Raw genomic sequence first — 24,204 nt, forward strand, 5'->3', positions numbered from 1 at the left:
TTAGCTCAGGTAGTGTAACTCAGTATAACTCTGGCTTCTTGCTTATTAAATAGGCCTGGTAAAGGAAGATCTGTCTCCAATGTTGCCCCTGCAGGTTGCTCTCTTTACTGTGTCTACTGTCAAATCCTGACCTTCTATGGTCATCACTTGGAGCACTGCACAGAGTATGGGGGTCTCATGGGATCTCGGATCTTCTATGGCCAGCTCTATTTGCAGAACCAACTGTTAGCATGTACAAAGTAGTATATTACAGTCTTAAAAAGCAATTGTATTTAGTAGGAGGATGGTGGTTGGGTAATGTTGATAATGTTGCTAGTTTATTCTGCATGTACTTGCTTGAAGAATACAGAAGTGTGTTGTTACATGGCAGCAGTCACTGAAATACTAATACATCCCATCAATTTTGTTTTGAAGGTCTGGAGTGCTCAACTTTGTATGTAACACAAAGCTCAAGCAGCACAGCAGAATTAAGACAAATTCTTGAGTGTGGTAAGTACAGCTCTCTTCCCTGAAGAACTAGATGGATTTCTGGGGTCACTCTGATCCCATTCTCTTTGCTCCCCTGCTCAGCTTATATATAACTCGATTCTGAATGATATAATAAGACAAATATCAGTAAAAAAAGATTTGTAAAGTTCACACTTAATATGGAAAAGTTCTGCTGTGTTTGTTGTTTTGTTTTTTTTTTAATCTCGCAGATTGTCTTTTTATTGACTGCATCAGCTCCTCTTCCATGAATAATATATTTTAGTCATTTGCTGGCCACCTGGTTGTATATATATATATCTATATATAGTGTTTGTGTTTTTTCTTTTGAAGCAAGAGAAAGATACATCATTCCTAAAGTGCTATCAGTTATTTTGTAAACAAGTGGCCAATTATCTTCATACAGTTATGTGCATACATACTTGTGGCTGGAGTGGCAATGGCTGAACATTCCCTGTTTGATACTGAGATGATGACAGAAGGGAAAGAAAAAGATGTGAGCCAATGTTCCTGCAAAAGTTTGGGTTTGGACCCAAGGCTTTGGACAGTGAAAATGCAGTTACACCTCTAATACCACGTACCCATTCAACTTCTCTGACATATAATTCCTTCTCCTTTGCTGTTATGGTTTTTATACCTTATTCCAGATTATATAGGTGTGGCAATACTTAGCTGCAGTGTGAGAGATGAGGAGCTGTTGTAGCAGCAGTGCTTCACCATGCTTTTGCAATAGTGAGTAGTGTGAACTGCTTCTTGCATGAAGAAGCACAAACATACATAGAGCTAGAAAATGAAACTGGTTATATGCCATGGTGCTAAATGAACTAAGCAAGCAACTCATACTCCTCTCTTCATTTTTAGTAATTACAACTATCAGCAAAATAAACATGAGGTGATGCTGTGAGTTGACCATTCCTTCAAATCAAAAGAGCATCTACTCCTCTGTTGACTGTAATGGGGGAAAAGTAAATGCCTGAAAGCAGAGAGAGAATATATGCATGTGGTGCTAACAACCTAAGCCTTGTTTTTAGCATTGCAATTATATTTCAGTCCATATAAATCCACATTTTTACAGCACCAATGTGAGCGTAGGTCTTAATTTATCAAAATCCTGTGTTAAGTCTTTAAACTGGGTGTATACTTTTATGAAAGATTTGTCTATCTCCTAAGATCAAGAACTTGTGGTTTACATTTATTCTTATTTAAAATGTAATTAGGTTTGAGGAAAGGAAATCAGGACTTTACTTGTTAGTAACTGAGTCTCTTACTCTGTTCTCTTAAAGATATTTTCAGGGTCTTGCAGGACAGAGCCAGTGTGGTGGGTGTCCAGACACATGGATGCAGAGAGATTTGGATCTTTGCTGCCCACTCTCTTGATTTAGCAGCATGCAAGTCAGCTTTGTTCTCCAAGCTGTGAAGAGCATTAATGTGCTGTTCTGCCTGTGGTTAAAGTGCTCTGCATTTTAATTTGGATAACTGCCTATTAGCTTCAACACAGTGCTGTTTAGCTCCAAAATCAAAGCTGTCTTGCAGCTGGCCAGCTCAGTAGATGGTAGAGTTAAGGTCTGTTTTATGACTTTACACTCAAAAAGTTGCAGAGTAGCTCAAGTTAACTGTTACTCACACATTTATGTGCAGGAATGGGTCAACACTGGGAGAATCAGGACTTTATTTATGAAATAAATATCCTGGGAGCAACAGAACTGTTGAAAACTATTATGAATTTGTAGTTGGTTGGATTTCCTGACACTTATTTGCTTTTGTAGAATTCATAGCCACACTGCAAGTTTTTTCATTATTTTCTCAGAAGGATTCTTTGGGATTAAAATCTACTGCAAGCTTTCCTTCGGGGAAAGCAAGAAGGAGGAGGAGGAGCACTGGGTGTCTCACTAACCCCTCTTGGCTTTTTTCACAGAATATGCAGGCACACCATATAGCTGAGTTTTCTACCACCCAGTAGAATTCGGTTCAAGCTGGCTAAGTACATTCTAGATTTATTTTACAGGATACTTGACTAGCCTAAAAAGTTATTCAGCACAGGTATCTCTAGATTCTTCTCCCAGGTGTGGCTTTCTGTAAACTTTTGGGACTATACCGCATCAGACTTTCATGTTTTAAGAGGAAAATCAAGCTTGCTTGCACTATTTCTTTGTTTTCCTATTTTTAATTTTGCTGCTGATATTCCTTGCTCCAGCACTATGAAGTAGTGGTACTCTCAGACCTTAGTTTGAGTCGTAACAATACTGGAAAGATACCGGGTTTTACAAGATAAACCCCAACTGCTAGATAAAACACTGAGCACCTAGTTCTGCACATGTGTGTTTGTGTCTGCATTTGAGTGAAGCCTTGATTAATACTTACTTCTTACACAACGTATTTATAGGTAAATCAGAGACCTGTTAAAAAATATTCTGATATGCCGTAACATTGCCAACATAAAGCAAATCCCTACCATGAGTTCAACCTAGCACAGTGTATGACTGAAGGCCACACAGCAGTGGAAGTTATTTGTTTCATCAGATGTGAAAAGCCAGGGCACAGTGTTGAGTGCTATATATTCTAGTCTTAACGATGTGTTTTAGATTGATTATTTCTTCTGAGTTGTTCATCATAAACCAGATATTAATTAGCAGTTCTGGCTTGTTATGAGGAGGTAATATCATAAGTCTACATTTTTGTTCTAAATGCTAATGTCTTAGAAGCATGTTCTTCTTTCCTTCCAGATGCCTCTTCATTGGATTTAGAAACTTACGATGTGCACACTTTATCAGATGCTCTCAAGAGGTATCTCCTAGATCTGCCAAATCCCATAATTCCAGCAACTGTTTACAGTGACATAATCTCTGTTGCTCAAGGTATGAATACCAGATTATTTCAAATGTCAAACAAAAAGCATTTTTTTAAGGATTTTGAGTTTTCAGTGATCAAGTATATAACCCAGAGAACAAGAAAGATTCTTCACAACCTGGCATATCTCAGAAAAAAGTAGACATCTTTACTGTTTTTGATGGGAGCTGTTTCAGTTCAGATCTAGATCTGCATTATTTACTTACGTGCTTAGGTAAGCATAATAGAAGATATATGGGATAACGTAATTCTCTACATTTTAGTGGGTAGAATGACTATAGAAAAACTGGGGGAAAAAATCAAGGACTTATCTGTGTGCGGAAAGCTAATTTTTAACTTTTTATCAGTGCTGACAAAGTAAATGTATTAGAGGTCACGGTGTTCTGCAGTATGTTGGGAGTTACCGATTATGAAGTGACAAATACATGCATGTAAGATTCATCAGCTGTGGTGCTCATTTCAAACAGACAGCTTACAGGCTTTCAGCTCATCAGCCAAGTATTCTGTTGTATGTCTCAGGACAGGATATTGTTACTGGTAACCTTCAAAGTTAGAACAGCACCCGTGAGGCTTATCTAGTGCATCTCAGAATTACCCAATCATGTGTGACGCTAAACACAAGACAGACTTCTACCAGTACACTCTGAACACATTGTGGTTTTTACCAAAATGCATATCTGTTTCCATTTGACTTCTGAATACTTGTTCTTTTTCTTTTCCCCAAGCATTTCACTTCTTTTCCAAAGAAGAAACAAATCTTACAGCACTAAAGGACTGAATTTTCATTATTCTTTTGCAAAATCGATGCTTCCAAAGTAGTGACATATTTTTACATTTTACTTGCTGAATATTCCTATGCTGATATCAAGATCCTTTTATCTGTTTATTTGCAGATGTGCAGAGTTCAGAAGAATATGCACAGTTGCTGAAGAAATTCATTAGATCTCCAAATATACCTCACCAATACTGGCTCACGCTCCAATATTTGCTCAAACATTTCCTCAGGCTTTGTCAAGCCTCCAGCAAAAATCTCCTGAATGCGAGGTCTCTAGCTGAAATTTTCAGCCCTGTCCTTTTCAAATTCCAGATAGCAAGGTATGTGGGACATCTTTATTATATTCATAACTTGGGTTAACTGTATACAAAAGTAATTAATCGATTTTGTGACGTGACTTCCAGTGGGGGAGGGTATTCTGGTAAATTTTTCCAATTCTTTTGAATAATACTAGGGTAAAATGTTTGTATTTTTTCCTGTTTCTTACTGTCTGATCCATCTCCTACAGCTCTGATAATACTGAACACCACATAAAGATTCTAGAGATTTTAATTACAAGTGAATGGAATGAGAGACAGCCTGTACCAGGTAAAAGTTATTTCTGATTTTATAAGTTATGCAGTCTCATTTTTTTTAATAGTAGAATTCAACTTGAGGACAATAAATATTTGTTGCTTTTCTTTCTGTTCAAACAGTGTAAAATGCATAGTTATAGAACTACGGTGTTTATATTTTTCGTAGTGACGTGTAACATCTGTTTTATAAGAGATGATCTTTTTTTGTTAAATCAGCCTAGTATCCATCGTTTCTATAGCCTTAGGATTTTCATCCCTTTTTCATCAAGGAAAGAACACGAGTTTTGTAATTTCAAGACCTGTAAACCAATAAAATGTGCATCATGCTGTAGAGGTGGGAGGAGTAAATTCTGGAGATTTTATTTAATTGTCACTCAACTCCTATAGCTTTCTTAGAACTGCAGTAGCTCAGAGGTCATCTGAAGAAGTGAAGGCTTTCTCTTTTGTTTCTTATATATGTTTTTTAATCCAGAGACTCAAAAGATTAATTTATCAATGAACTGCAGAAAATACTAAAAGCACCTTCAAGAAAATTAGATGATAATCATTTTGGTGCTGTGAGTTAGCATCTAGTTTAGTCGATAAACTAAAAAACCTTTCTTGTTTATGCAGAAATCCCTCTTTTAAAATCAAATACTTGGTAAAAGCAAGGCAGAGTTGCGTACTGTGTACAAAGGAAATTATTAACATAGGGACACTGTATGTGTTAGATTGAAGTAATTCCTTTTACAGACTATTAACAAAGAGTACCTGAGCAAAGGATAGAGTCACAGTGAATAGAGCAGTGGGCACGGTATAGCAGTATTTACAGTACAAGGTGAAGTTGATGTCAGTAGGATTCATAGGGCTTCAAGTTTTAAAGAGCTGGAACACAGCAGCAGAAACCTACCTTATTGCTAGTATTACGTGTAGGCACATTCTGTAATCCCCTCCATCAAAAAATGATTAATTTAAAATGTCTAAAGCGAAGGTTTTTGTTCCTACTGCTTTGATTGGAAGGTTTTTCCAACCTTGCCAGCTCTATTAATTTGGAATGTTTCCCTTACAGCTAGTGTAAGTGTATTTTCAGCTGATTTATAGTTCCTTGGTATTTTTCACTTGCCTCGAAATAGTTTAGCAGACATTTCCAGAACCACTCTGCATTTCTGTTGCTAATGTTTCGTTGAAACCAGGAGAGTTTGAACTACTAATGACTACTTGTATTTCCTTATTAAAAATTCTGTAAATAACTGCTTATTATTAGAGAATGAGTTTTTCTTTGCCACACATTTAAAGCATTAGAAGGAAAATGCATTATTGAATCCCTCTGTGCCTGACAGAATTTGATAATAGCAGTTTTTGAATTATGTGTTTGCAAGTACTTTAGGATATATAGATTTAAGTGGCTTGAGACAGCGATGTGTGGGTTAAAGTCAGTATTGTTTGTGAAGTTGCAAAGTGAGAGTTACAGAAGTTGCACTTCAGATCACTTATTTGCACATAGTCCCCAGTTGCTTCATATGAGGAATGTACAAAAGTGAAAGGTGTTAATGTTAGAACTACTAATGAGGAAACAGTCATCCTGAGAGTAACATCAGAGCGCTGGAAGAAGTGTGGCTGTATTCATCAGATTCAGAGTTTGATGCTGTATTAACAATTAAGCATTAGTCATTAAAAACAAATATTTGTTTTGAATATTGCCTCTGAGTTAATTAATGTTTTGTAATGCGGTTGTTTATTTTGAGGGTCCTTCTGGGACTTCTCACAGGACAAAAATAGATCTCTTTGTGTGTGACAGCTCATCCTGAACAATGCAATATTTTTAGTAGAACATTTGCACATCTATTAATATGCTGAAAAAAGCCTAGGTATAAGTTTTCGAACTTTGCAGTCTGCTTTTAGCTACCCTGTTCTTAGGCACATAAACCACTTGAAAACGTTCTAGAAGTTTAATCTTTACTGAATGCTGAATGAGTCTCCAGAATCTGGACACAAGCCTGTGCTCAGCACCAAAATCATTCCTGACCATTTGTAGTGCTGTGTTTTTATAGTTCTCATAGAACTCTGTAAGGTGCATTTTTCCAAATTAAGAACTTCAAGATAATTGATTGCAGTGGCTTGAATTTCCATAAAAATGTTTAGAGGCACTGTAATCAAGGAAGGTGTTTATCAAAGGGAATTTATTTGTCACAAGAGTGACAAATAACCGTCTATAATAGATCTTTTAAAATTTCAGAAGTTTTAAATGGAAGGAATCTTGTTGAAAATAGTGCAATGACAACTATGCAATTACGAGTAAGCCAGTGCTGCCAGTTTCTTTTCTTTTTCAAAGGCTGAAGGGTTAGCATTCTCCTTTCTTTTTTCTTTCTGTTATTCTGGTGAAAACATGTCATCTAAAATGAGCTGTGCGCCCAATTCTAGTGGTATCTTAGGCAGTAGACAGATAGAGAAAACGCTGGCCTAGATCTGACTGCTCAGAGTGGGGAAAAGACCTTCACAGAACTGTGGGTCTTTTTGATGCCCCTTCACCCACTAACTGTGGGTCTAGATGCAGCACAGTAGAAAGTATGCTAATCGGAATGCTATCATATATTGGACATCCTATAACAGAAGTGATGCCTGCACAGCGCAGCACAAAAGCAGGCATTTACTGCTAGGCCATTATTGGATTATTATTATTTTTTAGTCAAACAATAACCATGGTCTGAATTTCTTTTTCCCTGTAACTGCAACAAACTCTGTATTTTGTTGTTGTTACAGTAACATTTAGCCCTCCAGAAGGTTGTGCCTGTGTTTGTAGTATATGAAGATGCAGAAGTGTTGCTGATGTGACAAGCAACTCTCTGTTTAACAAAGGGTAGTGGGAGGTTAGGAATAGGTCTGGGTGGGGAATGTGGAGCAATCAGGGTCCTTCTGAAGTGGAAGAGTGTAGAGTGGCACTGGGTGTACAAGAAGAAGATGTATCCTAGGGCAGGGAAGTGAAGAGGAAGGAGGAAGATGCGGACAGCAAGAGGAACATGGAGAGCCAATGGTGGCATTGTGGGCAGGGGCTGGAAGGAGCTGCTGCGTGGTACCCACCTTGAGACTGCCTGTCCCCTTTTACTGTTGTATAATAAGCATGGGGAAGTGGGTTTTACTATTCGTGAGGTTATAGTTAAGAAGAAGTGAGATAAGCAAGAGTGCCTTACATCTAACTGCTGGGGATTCAGTGAGAATCCTGGTAGTATCACCAAGGGGCAGGCATTTTGCTTTTAGCTGTACAAAAGATTAGCAAGATTAGCAGATGGTAATCTGTGTGGGGGGTGGGGGGGAAAAAGGGAGGTGTTATAAAGGCTCTTCCTTTTTTCTGGAAATCTGTCTCAAAGGTGCCTTGCCTGACCTGTGCTGGTCAGGTTCAGCTCACAGTCCTGTCTGTAGGGTCTGAGGGCACAGAGAGGAAGGTATGAATGCTGTCCCTTGTCTGAACTTTTCATTGTCATATCACAGGTTTTGCAGGGCTGTTGGCTGTGCAGAAGGTGGTTTAGTGTGTGAGCAGGGGCAGTACCTCCCCTGGGAGAACTTTGTACCAGCTGTTGTGCATTGGCTTCTCACCCAGCAGAGGGCTCCCCTTTTAAGCTAATGGAAGTCTGGCTTCATAACTGGTGTGGTGAAGAGCAAAATGTGTTGATAATGTCAGCCCTAGCAATGCTGATTTCTTGCATTAGATCTTGACAGTAGGGCATACTTTTTTATTTCTAAATACCAAGTTGAATGTATTTGGTAAAACTGAAGTATGTGGCATTGTAAGAATTGTTTACAGATTCGTGTACAGATGCGTGTTAATTTATATTTGTACTTAAGTGTATGCAAACCTGTTGAATTTGATCGGTTGTTTTTTTCTGCTTCATGCATCACTTTATAGAAATAAGTCGGTTATTGATAGATGAGCACTGTGCTTAAGACTGCAAAAAGAAGTATGCCGTTGCTTTCTGCAAATGCAGATCTATTGATTCAGTGGGCACCACTCATTGTATTGAAATTTCAATTTAAATAAAAGTGAAGAAGGGATGGTTGTGTAAAAATGCTGGAGCCTGCATGTAAGAATCTAGTCTTTGGGCAGTATGTGTGGTTCTTTCTGCAGGATGATGAGGTGTTCATTTTTGTACAAGGCAGAGGAATTAAAAAAAAAAAAAAAAAAGAAAAAAGAAAAAAAAAAAAGCCTGGACTTAGGAATGGAGTCTTATATTTCATCTCTGCAGGTGTACCCGTGCTTTTTAAAATGATAAGCAATAAAATGAACCAACTTTGGGTTGTCTCATCTTCTTTGAAAATATGCATCTGTATCTTGTATCTTGGCCCTATAAAACAAAAAATTTTACCAAGCTCTTTCCTAATTTTTAGCAGTAAGTAGGAGGCAAATAAGTTACCATCCGGAGCTACACGATTCCTCTGCTGCTGCTGTGCAGTGCCATGCACAGATTAGCATCTTTATTTGCTACATGCTGTCCATTTTTGATGGCACTGCTTTAAATTACATGTATAACCAATAATTGTTCATGTAGGCAAAGGCTAAAATTTGGAAAGCTGGCTGATTTTTATAGGTAAAGTTAATCTATCAGTTATAAAGCATTAAAAATGTGCTGAAGATATTTGAGATGTAATAGTATAATAAGTATCATCAAACTTTGGTAGGTACAGTATTTTGTAGCACAGATGGATTTGGAAAGGGGGAGTATGTGTGGGGTTACAGTTTCAGTGCTGTTTGCCAGAAGGAGCACAAGCTCAGCTCACAGGATTCTGCTACCAGAACTTCTCAATTGTTTCCAAAAAGCAGGAACAGAATAGTCACCCTCATCCCCTTCCTCATTTCTCTGAACTGCACCCTGTGGTCTGCTGCTTCTCCTCTCATTTTGGATGTACTTCCTTGTAAAGGTGTAGCTGGCAAAGAAGATAACTTTGGTGCATAAAATGGAGCAGGTTCTTCAATTACTGTTCCGTTCCTTAAGAAGTCAGATCTCCACCAAACAGTAAGACAAGGAAGATAGATTTGACCTGGACTGTTCCCTCTCTGGACGGTCCCTTTTCCCACCTGCCTGCATGGAGTGAGTAACCTTGGCATGCTGGCAAACAACATGGATACAGAGAGGTGTTTTATCTGCTATTTCCACTTCACAAGAACTGGGTAAAATGCCTCGCAGCTTCATTCTGAGGGTTTTCATGCAACACCTGTATTTGTGATACAGAGAAGTAGGGGATGCTGTGGTTGCAAGCAGGCTGTTTTGCTAGCACAGGGCTGGCCTGAGAGATGCAGCTCTTTTCAAGGAAGATTTTGATTCTTTTATTTTTCTGCAGAAAGTGAGCCACTTCCTGTAGTTAGTTTGTTCTTAGCGTGTTTCTCCAGTACTGCACTCAGCAGCAAGTTACAGAGCCTATTTAGGGCCTCTTACAATGGTCTTCTCGCTTACTTAGCTAAAATGAGAAAGTTAGCCCTGCATTGACCACTTGTTGGCTGATGACAACTTTTACTTTGAATTTGGCTCCCCTCCCCCACCTGAAATCCCTGGCTCAGCAAATATTTGAACCTGCCCAAGTTAATCATGAAACTGAGATCTTTATCTCTGAGAGACATGCAAGCTACTGAGGGTGGTGGTTTTTTTTTTTCTTTTTTTTTTCTTTTTTTTTTTTTTTTTACAGTACTAAAGTCAGGTTCTCTTTTTAATGATGAACCAGAGTAAGTGGATACCTTCTGCAGAGCACAGAGCTGTAAGCAGTTGAGAAGAGGCAGAAGGCTGGGATTTTCTCATTACACGTTGCAGAAATTTTGGTGGAACAGTGGTTGGAAAGCAGAGACTTCTTTTTCAGAATTACCTTCTGCTTCAGAGAAGTTTCCTCAAAGAAGTTCTTTATTTTGCCTTTTTATTTTGTTAAGAAAGATTTTCATGAGAGAAAGCCAATTTTTCAAGTTGTTGGATTACCTTTTCAGACTCTATTGCAAGGGCGAGCAGTTGTGATGCATAATTTACAAAGTAAGTGATTCTGAATTTCTCTGTGTTTTTTTTTTTCATCGCCTTGTGGAATTATTTTACTGTAACTGATTTCCAAGTGGGGATTTTGTGGTCTTAAAATATGGGAGTGAAGGTCAGGTACCTGCAGGTTACGCAGGGAAACGCCTGTCTGCCTCCTGTCTTTCCCTGCCCGCGAGCGAGCCTGCCCTGGGCTGAGCAGCAGCCTGCTTGTGCAGCACGGCAGACCGAAGTCAGCCACGGGAGAAGTAAATTCTCTTGAAAGACTTCATTCACCAGAACAAAAAAGGTTGCTGAGCCCACATTTGACCTAAGTGCAGCGATGTAGTCTTTGCGGGCGCTCTTTGTAACCTCATTTAAATAATTACCTTGGCAACTCAATGTTTAGGTAGCAGGTGGGCAAACGTTGGAGCGTGGTGTCGGGACTTGTGCATGGGATGAGTTCAAGTATCCTGTTTCGCTTTGAAAATGGAAGGAATCTTTGGAGCATGTCTACCTAAGCAGGGAGGGGAGTCTGCTTCACAACAAATTTAAGCTCGTTAACATATAAAGCAAACCAGCGTGCATTTTTTGTAACTGTTAGTACTGCAGACATGTTCTGATGTGTTAATGCTTGCGTGAAGGCGGTGGGCTGGTGAGGGGAGCAGAGGGAGGGGGGGGAGATACGTGTGAAATCCTTGGGAAGGGTAGAAATTGTCTTAATTTTTTAATGAGTATTTGTGAGATGATAGAGCATGTTTCAGCTGCAGCAGGATTCCTTATGATGAGGCACAGATAGTTGCTACAGTTACCCTTTGTTGTGGTTATTTTTGGTATCTGGTTTTCTGCTGCCATAGAGGATAGTGAGGGTGAAGCATTCGGATTGCTTTCAACAGCACTCTGCTTTGGAATCAATAGTCTGTTCTGTGTGCATTTCCCAAAGAGGTCTGACAGAACAGCAGTCCGTGGTGGGGGGTTGGAAAGAATATTTCTAAGCACCAGGGGTACATGGGAGGCATGAAGTCAGGTTTGGAAGAAGACGTTGAAAAGGACTCTTGCTTGTAAAAACAGTTAACTTGGTAAATACCTAAATGAGAAAAGGGGAAAGACGCGGTGTGAAAAGGTAAACTAAATCCTGCTGTATCCTGACAGACTGGCTCTTCATATTCAGCAGAATGATTTTTCAAGATCTTAACTCAGTCTTTTTACTTTCTTCCATAGTGTAGGGGAACCTGGTGAGTGTAAGGCTACAGTATTTGATGTTTAGGTTTCAGAATGAGTTAGTCCAGATCGATTGGAATTGTATTTTATTATGAAGTGTTACCGGGGGGAGTCATCTATTGCAGTGCATCCACTTTATATAGTAATTCTAGGAGCATCAGATCTGTGTGCCCATTAAAATACAGAAATCTGTGCAGTTTGAAAACCTAATCCGTATTTCGTTATGTGGACACATACATGCCTAAGTACATGTGTGTGTAATGGGTGTATAATGGATGCAGACACACACAGACATGCATGCAGAGTCATGCTCTTATTCCCTTCCCATCATTAGCATGTACAGAAACCCTCCAAAGCCTTTTTAGCGATAAACTCCAGGCATCTGAGTAGGAAAATGGATCTGAGAAGTGACCTACCTATCCATAAAGGGAGCTGCGCTGTGTGTGAGCGTGCATGTGTTGTGTGCGCGTGTGTGAGAGCTACGTGCTGCAGCATATCAGCCTTTTGTCATCCTGCCAGCCTTGGACTGTACCATGCTGCAAAGTCAGGAAAATGAAATGGAAAGAAGGGTGTGCAAGGAGAGCCTGCTCACGTCTTTTTGCTCGTGATATCAGGTTTATATTGCGGTTCTGCTAAATGCCGGTTCTTTCTGAAACTGAAATTGTTTTAAGATTAATGTAGGACAAAATGATGAAACAGGAGTGGTCTGGTGACATTATTTTGACATGATTGGCTGAGGATTATGATGTAATAGGTTACAGTGCAGCCCCTTATAGGTTTTAAAATGAATTCCAAGACACCATTACAAAGAGAGCCTGACTCTTTCCTTGTATCTGAGCTTACTCTGTGAAACTCATACAAATGTACAATACTGTTTGGAATATGGAAGAACTGGATATAGAATATCCTAAGGCAGATATAAACTGTGGCACAGACTTGATGTTTTACATAGAAATGGATCCACCAGGTAAAACTGCAGTCTTATTATGGAAGGCTTAATTCCTTTTCATCTGTATGGTAGCTGCTGAAAAATTTGTAGTGGATATGTAGGATTTATTTACATCGTCATTGATACAAGTACTTTTTTTTCCTTAATAAGAATTAAGTTGTGTTTTATTGCATGGTTATAGTAAGTAGAATCATAACCTGTAGAAATACCTGCCTGCTTACTTAATTGATTTTTTTTTTTCTGAATTGATCTGTTTCTGTTTTGAATTTTTTTTCCTGTCTGTCGTTAAAAATTTCACTTATTTTATAATTATTCTTTGCTATTTTTGTTCAACGCTGTGGCTGAAGAGAGATGCTGTAATAACACTCTTATTTTCTGAAGCAATGATTACAAACTGTTGGTTTGGATTGTTTAGGAAGAACTAATTTTAAAATCAGTTAATTATTATTAATTGAATTCTTGATATCACATCATCTTTTTATATCATGTAAAATACTGTGCTCTCTTTATTTTCATTGCATCATCTTTTGTAGCCAGTATAATATACATACAGGGATGTTCATAAGGAGTGTTGTACTTAGTAAGAAACTAAAAGAGCTGGGATGATTTTTTATTCCTGACCCCAATATAGTCCCCCTTGCTAGTAAGTCAGGAGTGCTGCAGTGTCTTCCTCTGGCACCCACTGGTATACGTATGCATCTTTGACATTGAGGAAAGGGGATGTGGTTTTTAATCAGTCCTGGCATTTGAAAGACAGTTTATTCTGAAGATTCTAAGATTAACACAAGTGATATTTGGGTCGCAGATGGGTTTCTTAAAGTGATTTTTGGCAAATCATTGCACAGAATGCGGAGGATCATGGAAATCCAGATCATAACATTAAAACGTACAGTCCTGCTGTGGGTTTGCATCTTTTATTGCTCAGCTTCTAGGTGAGAAAACAGCATTACTGTAAGATCACTGTATAGGAGAAAAGAAGATTAATTTCTGCGTATTTTATTATTTATAGTTACCAGAGATAGTGGAAAAAGGTAAAAGCAAACTTCAGAATCTTTTTTTTTTGTTGTTTTTCAAATGCTTTTATCAGAGTAGGAAGAGATAGGTGTTATATTTTGCTGAAAATACACTGTTGCAAGACTAACGTACTTTTTTTTTTTTTTAATAGTACATATATCTTCTTTTATTGTTTTCAGAAAAATATCTTTATTCCTTTGGCTACTTTTGAATACTGCTGGAGGTGGAAAGCTCCATCTCATAACTGTTTCTCATTCATGTAATAATCTGTAATTTCAAGGGATATGTGGTCATGTTTTCAATGAGCTATAATGAACTTTTTCCCCCTTTATTTGTAGCGCTGCCTCCCAAGCCACCGAAACCTAATACTGTAACTAACAACGGCATGAATAACAACATGTCATTGCAAGATGCTGAATGGTACTGGGGAGATATATCAAGGTAAATCAGTTCAAGACATGGAGTTCTCATGTTTGACTTCATATTCTTGCTGTGTTATTCTTTGTGTATGTACTATGCTTAGGTGCAGAAAAATTACAGTAATAAGAGCTATTTTTAGGATATTTTCCAACACAATCGTATCACAGTTGGTTTTATTCCAGACATGGCTAAAAAGTTACTGGCAGCCCATTAGAATGCAATACATGAAATGATTTGGTGATTGTTCTGTTGTTTTAAGATAGCTGTGTGAAATACTAGCATGAAAAGACAACACTGAGAAATAAGTATTTTTTTTTTTTTCTTGTTTTTCATCCAGAACCTCAACTGTAGGCACAATAGTTAACAAGCCAGACTAACAAGTGCTATGTATTAGCAACATTTTTAACTGTACTATATATAGGTACATTAGACCAGCACTGGCTGCTCCAATTGCGCAGGCTTGTATGAACAAGCAGAACTCTGCAAGAATATCATTTTGTTTCAGCAGTGAGAGGGCATAGAATATACCGTTTTTGTATCCCAGTTGTTCTCGAGTACTGGTAAATAAGCTATTAAATAACAGTCTGTCTTTATATGGAGATCAAGGAGGCTTATTAAAAAGTTATTTTAAAGCAAGAATTTAGAGCACAGAGAGATGGTAAAGGAGTGAGAAGTAACTGAAATGATTAGTTACTTTTGCTTTCATTTTAGAGAAGAAGTGAATGAGAAACTTCGAGACACTGCTGATGGTACCTTTTTGGTACGAGATGCTTCAACCAAAATGCATGGGGACTACACACTTACTCTAAGGTAAGATAGTTACGCTAGATCTGTAATAACCTGACTGCAAAATGCAGTACTGCATTGAAAATAGTGTTCTTCGGGAAATAGTACTCCAACTATTCCTGACTTTTTAACTAACTTTATTTGCAGGAAAGGAGGAAATAACAAATTAATCAAAATATTTCACCGAGATGGGAAATACGGCTTTTCTGACCCACTGACTTTCAACTCTGTGGTTGAGCTAATAAACCACTACCGGAATGAATCTCTAGCTCAGTACAATCCCAAACTGGATGTAAAATTACTGTATCCAGTCTCTAAGTACCAGCAGGTAATTTGGTCTGTTTCCTTTGCATTCCACTTAAATACAGAGAAATTATTGTGGGCTGGGGAATCGTTTGTTACAAGAATTTCAGCTCTGTTAATATTTGAAAAAAAGTGAGTATGAAAGTGGCTAATTTTGTTTAAAACTAACTCCAGAAACTGCTTATAAATAATTAAAACGTTTAGTACTGCAGATACATTAGTAAGAGATAAACTTTTGTTAATAAATAGCCCACTCATTGCAGATGAAATATATCATTTATAGTATAAACTGCACACTTGTCATGCAAAACTATTTTTTTTTGTCATTAATTTCATTTGCATTTGCAGATTGTGCATATAGTACATCTTACCTCTATATTGATAGAAGAGGTGTCACACCATGTAAATATTTGGATATCTTTAAGCAGTTCTGAAAATCCGTGCAGTGTATTGTTGATTTATGAAATATCTTTTCTTTACTCCCAGGATCAAGTTGTAAAAGAGGATAGCATTGAAGCGGTGGGTAAGAAATTACATGAGTATAATACCCAGTTCCAAGAAAAAAGCCGAGAATATGACAGACTCTACGAAGACTACACAAGAACATCTCAGGTAGGACAGATTTGAAACCAAAAGACTAATGCGTGTTGAGAAGAATGTTACTGTAAATTCATACTGCCATCTTCTTCCTTTCTCCTCCCTACCACTGCCTTTACTGTTGTCCAAAAGCAGGAAAATAACATAACTTGATGTGCTAGCTTAGTGCAGTGGAATTGCATACTCGTGTTTGAACAGTCACCGCCTGCAACCTAACACCGTGCTCAAGACTAACACATGCATCCAAAAAAGTAACCACAAAGTTACTTTGTCTTACCAACACTTTTGTATACTGTCCTCTTCTGTCCAAGTTAAGGTTTTCAGGACAGATGTATAAGGAAGCATTCTGTTTTAACACCGGTTTTGAAAAGATCTACTTTCACCTAAGCAGGCTGGAGGGATGGCATGTAGATACAATGACTGAATGAAAAGCTGCCTCTGTCCTTTCATTTTAATCAATTATTAGCCAAGTCTTGAAGCACTGGTGAACTAGCACTGTTTTACACCACTGGAATTCAGACTGCTCCTTAAAGTTAGCAGAAAATAAGACTGAAAGTAATAGAAGAAAGATGGAGGTGTGCAGGCAACTTTTCATTTCATTACTTCAAAGACTTAGCTACTGACTAGCTATGTAGAGGCAGGAGGATGGACTAGATGACTTCTGGAGACCTATCTGTTCCACTGGCTTTTAATGTTTTATTTCAGAAAGTCAGCTGTACTTCTAAGGACTTCGGCTTGATACAGAGGGAAAAATGGATTACCACAGAGCTTTAATCCTCAGAAATAGAACTTATTTATACGAAGCAGGGGTTGCATCTAACACTGTCTAGCAGCTTCCCTTTCTTGGAAAGCTTCATCATGATAGCCTTTTACACAGGTCTGATTTCTCTGTTTTGTACTGCAGACAGAATGCATTCTGGTAATTGGATATTGAAGTCATTGTTAAAACATGCTCAAGTGTTTCCATGATACAGGCCAATAAATTATCCCTCTGTTTGATAACCACTATAATTGAAACAACTATTTTATTTTCAGGAAATTCAAATGAAAAGAACAGCTATTGAAGCATTTAATGAAACAATAAAAATATTTGAAGAGCAGTGCCAGACGCAAGAGAGATACAGTAAGGAATACATTGAAAAATTTAAACGAGAAGGAAATGAAAAAGAAATACAAAGGTCAGTATTTGCATTTGCATTCTAATTTTTTTTTATTTTTATAGAAAGAAGTGGAGTCAAGTATAGCTCTGCCTAAAACATCCCAAAGTCGAAGTAGTTCAGTTGAAAGGAAAGAAGACTTCAAATAGGGTAGATGTGAAACTGCAAAGAGTGAAGCTATATTTAAAGAAATGATCTGTTCTGTTAGTTGTCATGATGAGAAAACAGCAGGTGAAAAGGTCAAAATAAAACACAACGAGAAAATAACCTACCACATTATTCTATTCAGGATTATGCACAACTATGAAAAACTGAAGTCTCGAATAAGTGAAATTGTGGACAGCAGGCGTAGATTAGAAGAGGACTTGAAGAAGCAAGCAGCTGAATATAGAGAGATAGACAAACGAATGAACAGCATTAAGCCAGACCTCATACAGCTGAGGAAGACCAGAGACCAGTACTTGATGTAAGTATTATTATGAATTAACAAATTCTTTCTTTGATTTTTTTTATTTTTACTAGATTCCAGCTTCTGTAACTAATAATTAATTTTATTTGCAATTGTTGTCTAGGTGGCTGACTCAAAAAGGTGTTCGGCAAAAGAAGCTAAATGAATGGCTTGGAAATGAAAATACAGAAGAGTGAGTATTCTGAGATTTAAATATTCCTGGTGTTTCAAATCATCTTGCACAGAAATTAGGTTGAATATATTTGATTCCAGGACCACAAAAAAGGAATCTTGTAACAGTGTTCACAGTTAACGCATGACAGCAGACCTAACGCAAGTGTTCAAAAGGACTCTCTGTCAGACTCTACTTGGCCATTATTCAGGGGAGTGTGTAATCAGGTTACCATAGCAAAGCACAAGAACTTAACCTGTGTCTTTATTCATATGAATGAAGATTATAAGGTGTTAGTATCTTGGAGAGATGTCATGTGGATGGACAGATTGTTCAGAAGGTCTTTTAGGTGCAGGCAGACTGTTTCCAAATTGCAGTTGTTGATACTATGGTGTTATCCTATGTTAGGTTAATATCAGTATAGTAAGTGAAATTGTTTAAAGAAAATCTTCATTTCCTTTGTCTCTGAGGCTGTCCTTGTCAGTGGATCTGTTAAGTACTTAGATTTCTGCTGAGAAATTAAAGCTTTAGGACTTGACTTTTTTTCTGGAGCTGCAAAGCAGAGAAAATGAGTGTAATAAGCAGCAGTAAAAGCAGGAGTCTTTCTAGGTGCTGAACATAGAGCCACCACTGGATGCATTAGAATGTCTTTCTCGATGAAGGAATATGAAGGCTGTACGGAGAGTCATCTGAAACAAATCCTTCTTTCTCAAATAATTATATTCTTGTGAGATTGCTGATCTTCGTGGACTACTTGGAGATTCTTGAGAAAGACTGATTGTAAACAGAGTGGGAGAGGCAGCACCCACCGCTGCAGGCTGCTGGCAAATAGGCAGCTCTTGGACTGTAGAAGATCCAATTGGTGGTATCCACATAGCTGAATCAGAGGCACCTTCTTTCATGATGGGTTTGGCTTGGAGAATTCTTTAGAAGTCTGAATCGGTTTTGTAAGGGTGACTGTTTTGGTAGAGAAGGTCCTGTTATACATTACTACATGTTTTCTTCATAGTCTGGTTATAGAAAAAGAGAGCCCTCTACTATTTAACCCTTTCCATGAAGCAGTCTTTCATATGAATAGTTTATTTACCTGCACTACTGCTTGTAGCTTTCACAAGCAGCAAATGTAATCAATACATTGCATGATTTTACACTGCTGACCAGGTGTTCTGATCTTTGGAAATAAAGCTGACTCAGTGGGTATTGATTTCACTGGGCTTGCTGTTTACCAGAACATGGGGCAGTGGTAGAGGTACTGAAGCGTTCGCAGCATACTCAGAAAGATAAAACAGCATCCTTCTTATGTTTTTCTTCAGATCCATATGAGTATTTTTAAAAGAAACAAGGACCACAAGTTTTATTTTTACTCAGCAAGTGAAATGTTTTACATGATTTACACCCCTAGTTCTGTCTGGGAGGCAACCTACTGACCATTAACTTAGTGTTTTCCCAAGTAATATGAAAGGAGGACTACCTTATTGCTGCAGCACATTGCAAGTATTTCTGCAACCTGTTTCACAAACGAATTTTGTTATATTTTGACAGCCAATACTCTATGGTGGACGATGATGAAGACTTGCCACATCATGATGAGAGAACATGGAATGTGGGAAATATCAATAGAAGCCAAGCTGAAAATCTCCTGCGGGGGAAGCGAGATGGAACATTCCTTGTTCGAGAGAGCAGCAAACAAGGCTGCTATGCCTGCTCTGTTGTGTATGTACTCTAACCTGTGAATGATGTGAACAACCTTTGAGGCAGCTCAAATGCTGAGCCTTGAGGAAGGGGCAGGATATATATTTGCATATGCGTGGTTTCCATTGGATTAGGCTTAGGAGCAGGTCAGCAAGTCTTGAGGCCATGAAGAAAGGAACATAGGGCACAGAATTACTCATTTGTCTGCAACTACTAAATCCTGCCTATCTTCTGTCTCCCTGAAGTAGCACAGAACCTTGGAATTTGGGTTGAACCTAATCTTTTACTATTATCCTACCACAGAAGATGAGTGCTATGTAGTGATGATCATTTTAAGGCTTCTTGTCAACACCTGACTTTTTAGCTTAGTTTTACTGCATTGAGAAACTAAAAACTGGTTGTTTCTTTTCCTCTTCAGGGTGGATGGAGAAGTGAAGCACTGTGTGATAAACAAAACACCTACTGGGTATGGATTTGCAGAGCCATATAACTTGTACAACTCTCTCAAAGAACTGGTGCTACATTATCAACACACATCACTCGTGCAGCACAATGACTCTCTCAATGTCACACTAGCCTACCCGGTATATGCACAGCAGAGGCGATGAAGATCTTAATACTCTGGGTTGTTTGGTTTTTTTCTAAGGAAGAGATTTGACAACATTGAGGCCTCCGGAGAGAGAAGGCTCCTTTCAGCCTTACTCAAGAATTTGAGCTGCAGTGTCAAAGCTGTCTGTCTTCAGATGGAACTAGAGCTTTCCTTCACAACTGCAGTGGGAGAGATCACAGTACTAAGCTGTGAACGTATGTTTCTAATCTGAAGTGCTTGTTTTTGTTTTTTTATTTTTTATTTTTTTTTCCTTCCCAATTGAGAAACGGAAAACACAAGAGTGAGAAATCCTAACCTGATCTCCCTGCAGGGACATAGAGGCCTTTAACCATGGTGCTTGTTTACGACCACTTCTGAAGCTTTACCAGCTAGAACATTGGATTCTGCAGACACGAGATTTAAGAGGTCTTTTCATTCAGTTATGGGAATTTCTTGGTCACGACCTGGCTTGGATTTGTTGTTGCTGCACTTGGTGGATCCAGACACAGCATTGTGGATTTTTTGGTTTCTGGTGAATGACATGTAGCAGAATGGCACTTTCATTTATAAGGGACACTTTAAAGGACTTCAGTTACAGTACGCTGTTAGGAGAAATCATGATAGTAAAGTGCCAGAAAGTGTTTTGCTTAGACATGTAAAAATCCTGTTTTAAGAAGACAGGACTTTCAATGGCATACAGTCTATAATAGTGTACATAATATTGGATGGCTAGCTATCATTGATGGAAACTATCAATACCAAACTGCTTCTCTTCTCCCCTTTCTGTTTGCTGAAAGCTGAATTCTTAGACCATGCTATGCAATACTGAATTTTCTTTAGGCTGTAGTCTTCTCTGGAGCATGTCTACAGGTTAAGCTTGTTTTTCTTTTTTCTTTCCTCGCCATCTTTTTACTTTTTTCTTTTTTGCCTGATGATTTTTTTTTATTTTTCTTTTAATGTACAGGAAGCCACCAAGAGTTGGCTTCATAATTAAAACTATGAAATATTTTAGTTTTCCTTGTACAGAATATTGAGCTACTAGCTCCAAGTTTTAAAAGTTTTTTTTTGTTGTTGTTGTTTCATTTTGTTGTGGTTTTTTTTTTGTTGGTTTTGTTTTTTTGTTTTTTGTTTGTTTTGTTTTTTTTTTACTAAATATTTTGTTGGGCAGTGCCTGATAAGCTTCAAAGCTGCTTTATTCAATAAAAAATATATGAACCTTACGGAATATCATGGACTCCAACAATATTGTTTCAGAGATATCTTTAGAATACGGTACCACGCTACGTTTGCTTTTTGAAGCATTTTGAACTTCTGTCATGATTGTCTTTGTATTTAGGAGATTAAAAAATTGCATATCCTTCTCTGATAATGACTGCAGAAAAAACAGGAAGATTTGGCTGCTGTTTTAGATAGGTTGGATTTCAGAATGAAATCACACTTGGTAGTAAATAAAGGACATCTTGATCTACTGTGGCAGAATTTTTGTTAGCATGTCAAGGTATTTTCATTTCATATGAAGGAAGTTTCTCTAAACTGTTGCCGAAGTTTGTTTTTCGTATTAGTATTCTGAAAAAAGAAGTTCCCGTCTTTGGGTAGAACAATTGGATGCAACATAGAGAGAATTACATCTGGAAAACCTGTGTCTTGAAAATGATAAGGCTTTCCTAATTAACACTTTGGATTTGTTTTTCGTAACTTTGTAGACTGAGAGAATATCAAAGTGAACACTTTCATAATTTCAAGCTCCAGGGATTTTTCAGAGTTGTGGTTCAGTTAAAAGAAAGAAACAAGTAAGTAAATTCCACTGAAGTAAACTTAGTAATTCTGGGGCCATTCACTGAGGATGGTTTGCAGTGGCCATGTTTTGCCATCAAGTTGTCTCATAATAGCTCTGCTTTAGAGATACATGTGGTTTGATTCCGAGTGTGCAGTGCTTCTTAGGCTATTGGAAATAATAAGAAATTTGCAGGTCTCCAGCAGTTTTTACATTGTCTTCTGTTTTTTACATTATCCCTTCATTTATGAGTCTGTAAATCTTTTATTTTTATTTGGATTTTGTGCTTTTTTTGGTAGGTTGTCTTTGCTTTCCTATAGATGTATTTTCTTGCTAGAATCTATATCAGGAAACAATTTTCAACCAACATCGACGTGTCAGCATTGTTACCACTTGCAAAATTATGACGATTTTTTTTATTATTTTTTATTTTTTTTAATTTTTCCTGAATAGAATTTTTAGTCTTCATGCCTTCCCTTCTGCATTCCACTCTCTTTTCAGGCCTCTCAGAATAGAACCATTTAAATCTGGTATTCTAGTAACTGTTTTTTACTACAAAAAAAAACACCAACAATTGCTCTAGCATGATGGTCATACTGCTGGGCTTGAAGTTACAAATTAGCTCAATATACAACTTAACACTTGTAGCAATCCAAGGTATTCTTCAGACATATATTAATTTTTGAATGTTAAATATTTTATGAGTAAAACTGTATTTTTTTTTTCTCTATAAGCAAAATATATGTAATCTGAATGGATGTTTCACTTTGTATTTCTCTAGAAATTTCATGGTAGTTAAGGCATTCGGATCTAATTTTCCTCATTTTAAGTAAACCTCTGCTGTGTCAGTGGGCCATATCCTTAGCATGCCCAGCCCAGTAAGGGATGTCATTTGTTCCTGTCGTGCTGTACTACTTCACTTCATCTGTGGTTCTAGCAGAGAAAAAAATAGTGTGCGTGCAAATTTGGCACTTGCTCTTATTGCACAAGCAACAATGAGAAATAAGCACTATGTTGTGGGGATAAATGCTTAGGGCTTCGTTAAGGGAAGTTCTGCCTACACAGGGTCTGTGCAATTCACAAGGATCACTTGCGCTCTCAAAGTTGGGCGTGAGTGGGTTTCTTTGGTACCTAGGTATTGTGTGGCCTCTGTATTTCCCTCCCTCCTTAAAGCACGGAGCTGCATCCTGCCAAAGGCCCTATTCACTGCAGAGTTTGTCCTTAATGTACCATACTGTTCACTCCAGTCTTGATTTGATCTCGGACTAATAAACAAAACAAAACAAAAAAAAAGGAAAAAACAAAAATCAAACAAAAAAAAAAAAGCATGTGGATATAACTGAAGAAACACGTTGCTTCTGTGTTTCTATTGACGTGTATTTTTTCCACCTGATATGATTGAAAGGTGGGAATTGTTTGGGTTCCTTTTTTCTTTTCCTGTTGTTTGGGGAATTCTTACTTTCATTGTAAATCCTGGAGTTAACGCTGCGCTGCAGCAGCGGTTGTGCAAGGGTTTTGAAAGGTATGAGGCAAAACATGGAGAACCAACACCCACAAAGCAAGCAAAATTAGGAGTTTCTGTTTGGGGATATTGCATGTGTGCATCTCGTGCATATATGCGCACACACTTGCTGTGTTTATATATGAATAGATCTCAGTATAGGTGCATTTTCACCAAATGTGATCATTTTGCTGAATTCAGTAAGTGATATCATTACTTTTGTGTAAGACACAAACGCACTAGGCCTTCGTGGGTGCAGCATGTTTCCAAATGCAGTTTCTGTGTTGTTGGGGGTTGTTTTTTTTTTTTGTTTTTGTTTTTCTAAAAAATAAAAAAAAAAAAGGAAAAAAGAAAAAGAAAAAAAAAAGCAAAAAAAAAAAGCTTGTCTGTATAGTTCAGTTATCTTAAATAATAATAATAATAATTAAAATCTTGTCACACAATCTGTAAAACCAAATCTTCAGATTTTTTTCTATTTGGTGTCAACTGTTCTGTAGTAAAGAAATAGCTTTGTCTTGTAATTGGCAATGAAATAATAATGCTTGGGAAAACATGCAGATGCTTCTAATGGGGAAAACTTACGCCGATTTTCACACAGTGCTTTTGCTATGCATGGTATTAAGTTGGGAAAGTGAATCCTGGTAGTATTTCTTTTTTCAGGGTCACTTTTAGAAATGGGCAGCTCAAAAACACAACGCCTCCCATAGGACGCAGTTCCAAAATGCAACATGTTGTGTGGAATCGTGTTGTATTTGCTGAGCGGAAGGCTGAACTGGACCGGAGTTGGGGGGGGGTCGGTAACGTTACATTGTGCTTGTCCTAATGAGACTGCATTAGCTGCCCAAGATGCTGCTATTTTTATTTTTATTTTTTACTCCTGTTTTCAGAAATAAAGCTCTGTTCTGTTAAATGTCTTTAAAACATTTAAGATTACTTTG

General features: G+C 37.8%; 1 protein-coding gene across 2 annotated transcripts in view; it reads left to right on the forward strand.

Annotated features, from left to right (window-relative positions):
* The window catches only part of PIK3R1 (phosphoinositide-3-kinase regulatory subunit 1), a 57,244-nt gene extending 33,655 nt beyond the window's left edge, over window positions 1-23,589 (forward strand). The window contains exons 4-16 of one of the 2 annotated variants that reach the window (XM_072358924.1): window positions 415-489; window positions 3,210-3,341; window positions 4,227-4,428; window positions 4,617-4,696; window positions 14,166-14,268; window positions 14,959-15,057; window positions 15,181-15,361; window positions 15,823-15,948; window positions 16,969-17,111; window positions 17,380-17,556; window positions 17,663-17,731; window positions 19,253-19,423; window positions 19,821-23,589. In XM_072358924.1, the coding sequence (XP_072215025.1) occupies window positions 415-489; window positions 3,210-3,341; window positions 4,227-4,428; window positions 4,617-4,696; window positions 14,166-14,268; window positions 14,959-15,057; window positions 15,181-15,361; window positions 15,823-15,948; window positions 16,969-17,111; window positions 17,380-17,556; window positions 17,663-17,731; window positions 19,253-19,423; window positions 19,821-20,010 (1,748 nt within the window). In that variant the 3' untranslated portion in view covers window positions 20,011-23,589. Of the gene's footprint in view, window positions 1-414; window positions 490-3,209; window positions 3,342-4,226; window positions 4,429-4,616; window positions 4,697-12,153; window positions 12,832-14,165; window positions 14,269-14,958; window positions 15,058-15,180; window positions 15,362-15,822; window positions 15,949-16,968; window positions 17,112-17,379; window positions 17,557-17,662; window positions 17,732-19,252; window positions 19,424-19,820 lie in introns of those variants that run through there. The other variant, XM_072358925.1, reaches the window with a different exon arrangement.
* The last annotated feature ends 615 nt before the right edge of the window (window positions 23,590-24,204 follow it).

Source organism: Excalfactoria chinensis, chromosome Z (assembly GCF_039878825.1).
Source record: "Excalfactoria chinensis isolate bCotChi1 chromosome Z, bCotChi1.hap2, whole genome shotgun sequence".
In the NCBI taxonomy this organism is placed as follows: domain Eukaryota; kingdom Metazoa; phylum Chordata; class Aves; order Galliformes; family Phasianidae; genus Excalfactoria; species Excalfactoria chinensis.